This window comes from Arvicanthis niloticus, chromosome 29 (genome assembly GCF_011762505.2).
Source record: "Arvicanthis niloticus isolate mArvNil1 chromosome 29, mArvNil1.pat.X, whole genome shotgun sequence".
NCBI classification, from domain to species: domain Eukaryota; kingdom Metazoa; phylum Chordata; class Mammalia; order Rodentia; family Muridae; genus Arvicanthis; species Arvicanthis niloticus.
Genome location: NC_133437.1, coordinates 7,623,228 through 7,633,464, shown reverse-complemented (window position 1 = coordinate 7,633,464; position 10,237 = coordinate 7,623,228). Strand labels below are relative to the sequence as shown.

Sequence of the window (10,237 nt, the reverse complement as noted above, 5' to 3'; positions counted from 1 at the left end):
CACAGTATAGCTGGAAATATTTTTTTCTTTGGAAACACACAAAACAGTCATAATTTTCCAACAAGTACTGCGGATAAAGATGACTTAAGTACATACCAACTTCATTAAAATCTTCAAATGTGATCTTGCCTGTGGCTTCTCTGTCATAATCTTTAAGAATCTTCAATACATCAGCCTTTTTCACATCAAACCCCAAGGCTCTCATGGCTACCTTTTGGATTAAAAAGGAAAAACAAACTGTAAAGCACTCCTTACAAAAGAAGTAATCACTGAGTTCTAAGAAAGTTTTCCATCTTAAAAGACAACAATAGATTACTAAAGCACAATTATTCTGTATTTTTCACCCCTAACTTAAGTAAATGAAAACATATCGGTTTTTCATTTTGAAATTAAATAGAAATTATTTTCATTGGCATTTTGCTGTTTTGTATGACCAATTAGTTTAAAAGAGTTTACAAAAAAAAAAAATGCATAAAACTATGCACTAAATACAAAGATAACTATTTTTACCAAGGGATTAAAGACATGTCACAAATATTAAAAGGCTAGCCAAGAGCATTAAAGCAGTAAAGAAGCATAAAAACGTATGCCAGGCCTCTGTGGCTGGCATAATGGAATTTTATAATCTTATCATTCAAGAGACTGAGACAGGATTGTCCTAAGTTTGAGACTAGTATGGGATACATATAAAGATCCTTTCTCAACAAACAAGCACGCAATCGGTGTTCCCACCAGAGCATACATAATTAGCTACTGCAGTGCAATTAGTTTCAGATGACTGAGTTTAAACAGGAAACTGCTGCTAGTGCAGGGAAAGGAAAGCTGTCTTGCTAGTTAGTGACATCTCCTATGTCAGTCATCCCTTACTGAACAGATGAAGAGCTGAAAGGATGTGGGGACAAAGACTGGGACAGAGAGCCGGGAACAGAGCTCTCCCGTCTCCAGGCGAGAGGGTCTGGGCAGAAGATATTAGTAAGTAAGAACAGGGGGGGTAGTGGAGACAGCAGCATCCACAGGGCAGCAAGTGCAGAGGAAGCTGCACTAGTGTGGAGGGGCAGCCAGGAAAGGCTTATGAGCAACAGACATTGTCAAAGAATTGCAGGAAGATGGAAATGTAATGGTAGTGGAAGGCCAAGCAGAAATAAGGGAGCTGCAGCTACGAAGCAAAGGCCCAAACCATGACAGTCAACGACAACAAATGACTAAGACACTGTACAGGAATAACTCACGGAATGTGGGGGAGGGGAGCAGCAGCAAGAGAACACTGGGGTGGGAAGCAGCTAAAAGGGGATCTCAAGACTGAGGCCAAAGCTTCAGGCCTATTAGTACTTTTAGATAGTATATCCTCTCACTGCATAGTTTCTACCCCACTTGAATTGCTTCAAATCGCCTACAATGTTGCCCAATTTAAAACTACTAAGTGAACATTTAAGGGTACTTAAAGAGATCAAAATGTTATCTTTCTTACTAGGCTGAACATAAGAAATGAGTTCATAACCAATTGCCCCTTCTATCTTTACTTATAATTTTAAGCCTTATATTGGACATTTTCCCTCAGCACGTAGCAACATTAGGCATCAGACAATTTATAACCTTTGTTAACAGAGAAGAGCACACTAAGAGTGTGGTAGTACTATCTTAAAAATTAAAGCTCAATCTCAGAAATGTCTGGACAAAGACAACGGTCTCTCCATCTCAAAACTGCTTAGGTTGCACTTCAGAGATGGCTCAGTGAATAAGAGTGCTCGCCCTACAATCTTGAGAACCAGAGTTCAAATCCCCACCACTCATGTCCAGGCAGGCATGGCCGCAGGTGCCTGTGTTGAGTGAGGTATGCAGACAGGATCGATCCCCAGAGTTCACACTCTAGCCAACCTAGCCAAGGTGCTGAGCTTCCTTCAATTCAGTGAGCTAGCCTGTCTGAAGGAAGGCACTGGAGTGCTGGAAGCCACAAAGCTAGTCTCCACAGGATACACAGTGGGATCTACAGGCCTGCAAGCGCACACGCACATGCTGCAAACATCTTGTTGTTGAAGACTCTGAGGTATACCATCATCCCACAGAGAAAAACAACAGTGGGAAGAACATGCTGACAACTGTCCCTTTAACTGGGTGAATGGAAAAGTTCGACCTTCCATCACAATGTACTTTTACACTTAATACAAGGTTCTGGAAGCCATATTCCAGTTTTACTCAGTTTTCTTGTAGCACCTGTGGGTGGGCCCAACAAACAGCCGTACAGTTCTGAAACAAGGTTCTAAAACAGGCTTTAAAGGAAGTCTCAAATGCAATTGAGTTAAACAAAAAAGGGGCCTTAAAGTACCATGTTACCTTTAATTTATGGTAACCTATGGCGGGTCTTAAAGTAGCCTGTTACCTTTAATTCATGGTAATCTATGGCTTGGTCTTTGTCGGTATCAAACAGCTCAAAAGCGTCTTTAATTTCTTGCTTCTGTTCTTCAGAGAGCTCTCTTCGTTTTTTCCTTTTTGTTTTGTCTACTACAAGTTCACCTCTAGGAGACAGAAAAACGTCTTTAGTCCACTTTAACCCAACTTTGGGCAAAGAATGATTTTCTAAATTTCCATAAAGCAGAGTAGTCTGGCAAGTAAAGAAATTGTCCCTGAGTCCATGTCCTGCAGTCCAAATGTACTTTTATAACAGAAATCCTAATCAAAGTCGAAAGCACCGTAATATTATTCATGTCATCTACCAAGAGCATAAAAATAAATAATAATAAAAAAAATCAACCAGGATAAATTTGGTTTATTCTGGACAGCTTATAAATTCTCACCATTACTTCAAAATATCAACCATAAAACTTAAAGGCTTACTTCAGCACTGTAAGTTCGAAACGTGTTTAGACTATACATTTCTAACAGTGCGTTGTGGTTTTATTACACTGATATTAGCCAGGCGAAATATTAAAAGGGCCTAAGCATGGAAATACTAGACGCCCAAACTCACAGCATCTATTGTGTTGAAGTCTACGTGATGTTTAAAAGTGTTTGAACTCTCACTTAACATGTCAACGATGGGTTGCACGTCTTCGTTTTAAAACTCTGGAGAAGCTTAAGAAAAATCTAAATTAAGGGGCACTTGGATCTGAAAAAACGTCTGCCTTAAAAAGCTGTCAATGCAAAAAAAAAAAAAAAAAAAAAAAAAAGCAAGCAGTCCAAATGTTTAAACGAGGAGACAACACGTGTATCGGCACGTTTGAAAAGATGGAAGCTTTAAAACCTCAAAAATCCGTAAAACTCGGCTGACTTTGACAGCTCGCCCTATTTGCGTCCCAGCGGCGTCTGGTCAGGATCGCCCGCCCAGTGGCCCGACGTGGGGCTGACAGCGCTGAGCCGGTGACAGCGGTGGCCGGGAATCTTCCGACCTCACACTCGCCACACAGCCACCCCAGGCTACCCGCGTTACGTCACCCCGGGTAGCCCAGGTCCGGGGCGGGGGGGGGGGGGGGGGGGGGGACCTTTAAGTGTAGATGAACAGGGTGAGCAGCCAATGGGGAGGAGCGGTGTCCGGAAGTGACTGGAAGGTGTCACGGAAACGAGATGCCCCCGAGATGCCTTAAAGCACCGAGCCCGGGGTTCCCGGGGGAGAAAGGCGAGCTCGCCTGTGACTTTCCGGAGGAAACAGGCGGCCAGGCCCGAGTCACGCAAAGGCGTGAGGGAATCCTCGCGAGACTTCACTCGGGGGGGGGGGGTGCGGCGGTGTCCGGAGGCGGGAGCCGCCGCCGAGGTCTGCGGTTCGGCGCTCGGCACCCGCTCCCGAGCTGGCCTCCTGTCCATGCCCGCCCTGGCCCTCTGGGGAGCGGAGGCGCGGCCTCCTGGTTACCGACCTCAGAGCTAAACTCATTTTCTCTCTTCCGATAGAGATGTTCCGCTCAAGGACTTTTCCACGAGACCCGCTCAACAGCCGCCAACCTCCACGGCCTCGGGGACCGCCCACCAGACAGAAGTTTCTGGGTGCGATTGGTCGAAATTGCTAACAGCCAGCCCGTTGGGGCGGGAGCGTCGCTTGTCTTCTGTTTTCATTGGTCAGCATTCATGTCGATCAAATACGGGTTGGGGGGTGGGGCCGGGGGCGGGTCCTGTTGTCTGTTGGATTGGCCAGACGCTTTCCCCGAATCCTTGCGCGCGGTGGAGTCACCACGCGGGACGCAGGCAGACAAGGCGAGGCTCCGCGGTGACCTGCTTCGGGGGTTCCAAGCACGCGTGCACAGCGTGGACAGAGGGAAGGGAAAAGGCACAGCGCAAGCAGCCTGCTCAGAATAAGGGAGCGGTTATTAGGGAACCAGGTCTGCGGGGGGAAAAAAAACTACAATTTTGAGTGGCCGGTGCACCTGAGAAACTTAAATCTAAAGGCAGCATTCTTTATTCTTAGTTCAGTAAGGACCAAGCTATCCGTTCTTCCCCCACCTTTCAACTTGCCCAAGTGATTTTGAAGGCAGACTGCATTAGGCTTTTCAATGTGTTGTTTTGTTAAGTCATTTACAGTGAGGCCATCTCACGCCCTTTTCTTCTGTGTTTATGTGCGTCTTACCTTCACTCCCCACCAAGCCTCTTGTAGCTTGCTCGGATCGTCAAGCTGCTAGACTATCTTCAAGGCCAGGATTCCGTTTACAAGAATATTTGTACCAAGTAAAATATCTGGAACTTAGGTGCTCCATAAATACTTGGTGCATAAAATGTGCACATACACACAGACAATAACAATTACTATAAATTTGATGCTTCTAATACATATAGTCAAATTTGAATTATTTAAAATAATATGCTACTAGGTTAATTTAGGTTTAAATATAAAATGAGGTCTTATTGTAGAAAACTTGCAAACTACTGAGCTAACCTGCAGTTCCTAACAGTATAAATACAATAAACTGGGGCTAGGAATTAGAAAGGGCAAATATTGTATATAAGCTTGTATGTGAAGGAAGGACACTGTGTAATTGGCTGTGTATGAGTTAAGCCTGGGGGGTAGATAAGAGTTTGACAAGTAGAGACGATAGAACTAAAAAGTAATAGCAAAATGGTAGTGCTCCCAAAACCAAAGTAAAAAACTGGTGAAGAACCCTCTGGGCAGTTTACACACTTTTAATTCTAGCACCCAAGACACATGCAAGTAGATCTCTGAGTTCTTTACACTGTGAATTGCAGGCCAGCCAGGACTGGTAGTGAGGTCCTGCCTAAAATATAAAAATTAAGTGCTTATATTATCAAGTTTAAAAGAAAGTTAGATTAAATTATATACTAAAGAACGCTATTGGGAAAAAAACTACTGAAGTTTTAAGATTGCAAACCCAAGAAAAAAGGTGAAAATAAACTATTTATATGGAGATGATTGAAACAAAGGACAAAATAAACTAAATAGTTAATTAGGAATAAATTACTGAAATATATATAATGAGAATTTTTAAAGGAACATGATAGAATTAATAAACTACTAAAATATTCTCGTCATTTAATACGAAGAATTTTCTTACAACACATAAATTTCACAGACTTTTAGGAAGTGAAATAAGGAAGGAATTATTACTTAAAGATAGTACTTTAATATTAAAGGTTATATTATAGGCCAATGAGCTTAAAAGTGCTTCTCATACAAGCCTGATGACCAAAGTTGAATTCTATCTCACCCCTTGCAACCTTACTGGAAACCCATTGTGGAAGGAGAGAACCAACTCCAAACAGTTGTCTTCTGACCAGCACACTCCTGCCATGGCTGTGACTCACGTGCACACAATTATCACATACACACAATTATTATACACAATAACAATTATTATAAATTTGATGCTTCTAATACATATAGTCAAATTTAAATTATTTCAAAGAAAATAAAAGTTGGAAAACTACTGAATTTGGTCAATGTAGACAAAAGAAATCAAATAAAATTCTGTTTCCACAACTAAAATATATTGAATCCACTTGGATTTTTGTGCAAGTTTTTTTTAAGACTCTTGAGCTAATTTCTCTGCTTTAAATTCAATGCATGGTAATTATAATTTTGCATTTTGTAGCAAAGGTAACTAGCAAAAACCTTCAACATGCTAAAAAAAAAAAACTTTGGCAGCCACTCAAATTAATTGGTTTTTTAGCTGCTTCTCCCACCTTCTCTGAGAATCTAAGACTTGCAACTTGCATACCCTGATGTTTTTTTTCTTAAAGTAATAAAAGGGCCTTCAAAAAGGAAAGGGAGAACCTCACTCAAACAAAGGCAAGGAACTGATTTGGATTGACAGTCACAAAAAGCACATTCATCTTCAAAAGCCTCCAGAAAGGGGTAGAGCATTACTCATGCCTATGTAGGAATTACAAGGCCCCAAGCAAATTACTTATACTGTACCATACCTACATATCTAATCTCTAGAAATGTGGCATCATCAGTAATGTTTTAACCCACCAAGCTTATAGTAATTTGTCCTGGCAACAATATTAAATGAAAACACTTTACAAGTTGTAATGTATTATATATGCTTGAGCCAAGGAGTGGCACTATTAGGGGATGTGGCCTTGTTGGAGTAGGTATGTTACTATGGGTGTGGGCTTTGACATCCTAGTCCTAGCTGCCTGGAAGTGAGTATTCTGCAAGCAGCCTTCAGATGAAGATGTAGAACTCTGAACTCCTGCACCATGCCTGCCTGGGTGCTGCCAAGTTCCACCTTGATGATAATGGACTGAACCTCTGAACCTGTAAGCCAGCCCCAATTAAATGTGTTTTATTAGACTTGCATTGGTCATGGTGTCTGTTCATAGCAGTAAAACCCTAACTAAGCCACAAGTCAACAAAGAGAATGTTGTTCAACAAACAAGAAGCCTAAAAAGCTGTTGGCCTGAAACAGATTGATGGGTACTGGGAGGAAAACTCAAAAAGAAAAATCAAATGGACTTTAAGCAATGGAAACGGAGACAAAGAAAGTGAATGCTTTCAGTGGCATGGTGAAGACTATATCTATCCTATACAGAAAAGCAAAGGTAATTAGAAAGTTCTTGAAAATAATTTAATAATGTCATTTCTTAAATATTTAGTGCATAGATATAAATTATTATTCAGTAAGTTAAACACTGTAGAATTACCAGTGACTTATAAGTGATTATTCTGGGTGCACATAGATTATAGTAGTATAGTAGGTAGAATAATATCTAAGGCTACATCTTGGTATCATGAATACATAAATATGGTACCTAATAGGAAAAAAAGATGTCTAGAAGTGTGAGTAGAGTTCAGAACCTTGAGATATGAGGTTAAAGTGGGTCATGAGAGTGAACCGAGTCTAATCACAATGTCTAATTCTGACAAGTACAGGATTTTTCCCCACCTGTGATCAGGCCCAGAAAAGACTTGCTAAGGCTGAGTCTTTCATCATGATTTTGAAAACAGAACCAGAAAAGTCCAAGGCATCTCTAAGTCATGGATGCTAGAAGCTGAAATCTAACAGTGAAGAATAAAGACATCCCTGAAAGCAGGATTGCCAGACTTCAGGACATGAACACCACCAAATGCAAAAGCATAAATTACTTAAAGAGGTATGAGACTTTGGTGGGATGATTTATAACTCAGTTGTGCAGTTTGCCATAGTAAACTTCCTAGATGGCAATGTCGTTTCCCAGTTTCCAAAGGCTAGATATGTCTGCTAGACATTTCCGAAAGAAACCCAGTCTTTCCAACCAGTTTTTGGCCTAGTGAAGCCTGCAGATAGTATCTGGCTTTCAAAATTACAAGCAAACTTCTGTTAAGATTTGTCACAGCTACTATAAAGTAATTTCACAAAGAATGTGTGAGAGATGATACAATTAAATAGTTCAGATGCCATTAACTACTACCAAAACTCTGGAATGGACCCCTTTCTTTTTTGCCATTTTTGATCCCATTAAATCGGTTTCAGAAGTGACAAAAAATAAATAACCCACAAGCTTCTTGTGGTCTGTGTTATACTTTGGTTTGGTTTTGTTGTCTTCTGTTTGATGTGTTTATAAAAAGATAAAGAGAAGAGGGGATATGTTTTGGTGAATGTGTGGTGAGGTGTGGCAGAAGGAGGTGCCTCTGCAGGCCCATGCTGAGGCATCCTTTCTTCTGAGGGAGCAGCCACATGACAGTATAGTATAAAACAGAGTTTATTCTGGACATGGGGAGGGGAGTTAAGAGGGTAGTAGAGGCAGAGAAAGGTAGAGTGGGGAGGGGAGGGCAGGGAGAGGAAGAGGGAGAGAGAGAGAGGAGGTCAAGCAGACCCTTTTATAGTGAGTCAGGCACACCTGGCTGTGGGGTGGAACTTAGGCAGAATGCTAACAGTGTTGGTGAAGATTATGAATTATAAAGAACAATCTAAACCACTGCTTGTCTTAAATTTATAGTAAAATTATTTCATTTTCTGGTTTGGCATTTGAGGAAAACATAAAAATTGTGTTTTGTTGATTGCCTCCCAACACCACTCATGATTTAGGTATCTATCTAGTCAATAAAACATATAAACTCTTTAAAAGCTCTGTGCAGTTGATGAGAACCATGTGATACTTACACTTTCAGGAGAAATACCACTGATTTCAGCTATAAATCAAAAATTGTGAACAAAATATTTGAACATTGAATTTAGACTTAAATTCATGTTTATTAAACAAAGTAAATAGAATGATTGTGTATATGCAAAAAAAAATAGGTTATTTCTTTAAAATGTCATAAGCCGAAACACACTACATCGGTGATAGTAAATGCAGCGAGTACCACTCACATTCCCCTCAGAATCAAGAGCCTTATTCCTCCAGATTCCAACAACCCTGGCTACTGAAAACTCACAGCTCAATTCTTCCTGGGCAGTTGTTCTCTACAAAGTAAATACGTCTTGAGCAATAATATACAACTTCCATGCAGGCAAGATGCACCCAAAGACTTTCAGTATGACAGAGGGGAAGGCTGCTTTGTTTGTTTTGTTTGTTTTAAATTTTTTCTAAAACAAGGAAACAGAGAGACTTTTCCAACTTCATGGTTCACTGTGCAATCCTCTGAGGCTTCTGTCTTATCACCTCATAGTTCACCTTCTCCCTCTCTCCAATCTGCTCTGCCGGTTCCTTACAAAACTTGTTTCTAAGAAGCCTTCTGTTCAACCTAATTTGCATACATCTCTATTATAGTGTCTTTCATACACTAAGCTACAGAAATATGATAGAATTTTTTTAAGGAATATAAGAAATACATTGTTCAAGAAGAGCAAGATAGTTCAAGCGTAGTGATTTAAATTTAAAAGGGAAATAGTTAAGTTACTGTAATGCTTAATTTTGATCATCAGTTTGATGGGATTTAAAGTCGCCATAAGAACAAATCTCTGTATGTATCTGTGAAGAAGTTTCTAGATTAGGTTAACTGAGGTGGGAAAAACAACCGTAAGTATAAATAGCACCATTTCTTGGGCTCAAGTTGTGACTGAATAAGAAAGAAAAAGAGGAGTTGAACAGCATTATTTATCTTTCTCTGCATCTCTCACTGCAGATGCAATGTAACCAGCTGCCTGTCATCATGCCTCCCTTGCCATGGCAGACTGTACCCTCAAACTGTGAGCCAAAAATCAGCCACCACTTCCTGTCTTAGTCATTGTTCTATTGCTGTGAAGAGACGCCATGACCAAGGCAACTCTTAGGAAAGCTACCACACTTCCCTAAGTTACTTTCCTCTGCCATTTTATTCCAAGGACAAGAAAAACAACTTTAATATTTTTAAAGAAAAGCAAATATAGGACGAAAGAAATGACTATGGTCGACAACTTCCTGCTCAGAAATATTATGATATCCCCTTCTGAGATTAAATATTCAAAGAGTTTAAATGTTTAGTCTACTACTCTTTAAAAAGTTCATCATGTAGAGGCAGAAAATGAATAGAATAATGTTGCTCACGACTGCGAAAGTTGGTGAGTGAGACCTACAGAGGTTGGCCAATAGGCACAACATCAATTACAGGAGAGAAAAAGTTAACTTATCAGTAGTATATAATGTTCTGCACATTTCTAAGTAGATAGGAAAGGGATTTTAATTGTGATGCAGGAGGAAATTATAAGTGTTGAAAGTTGGATATGCTAAGTACCCTGAATAGGTTAATATTCTGTATATATAAACCAAAACATCAAATTACACCCTTTCATTTATATGATAATCATGTCAATTAAAAACATAAAATAACAATATGAGGCAAAAAGATGAACACCTGTTGATATGGATGTGGGATTGAAGGGAATTTAAAGCGTAG

The 10,237-nt window shown here is 40.2% G+C and overlaps 1 protein-coding gene and 1 long non-coding RNA gene across 2 annotated transcripts in view; one reads left to right on the top strand and one right to left on the bottom strand.

The window, feature by feature from the left end:
• The window catches only part of Cetn3 (centrin 3), a 16,155-nt gene extending 12,160 nt beyond the window's left edge, over positions 1-3,995 (bottom strand). The window contains exons 1-3 of the mRNA XM_076927079.1: positions 3,846-3,995; positions 2,378-2,513; positions 97-211 (exon numbers count right to left, since the gene is read on the bottom strand). Of these exons, the coding sequence (XP_076783194.1) occupies positions 97-211; positions 2,378-2,513; positions 3,846-3,862 (268 nt within the window). The 5' untranslated portion in view covers positions 3,863-3,995. The remainder of the gene's footprint in view (positions 1-96; positions 212-2,377; positions 2,514-3,845) is intronic.
• LOC143440359 (uncharacterized) lies at positions 3,942-7,941 on the top strand. Its single transcript, XR_013108096.1, has 2 exons — positions 3,942-4,043; positions 6,567-7,941. It is a non-coding gene; the product is annotated as an uncharacterized LOC143440359 (long non-coding RNA).
• Positions 7,942-10,237: the final 2,296 nt, after the last annotated feature.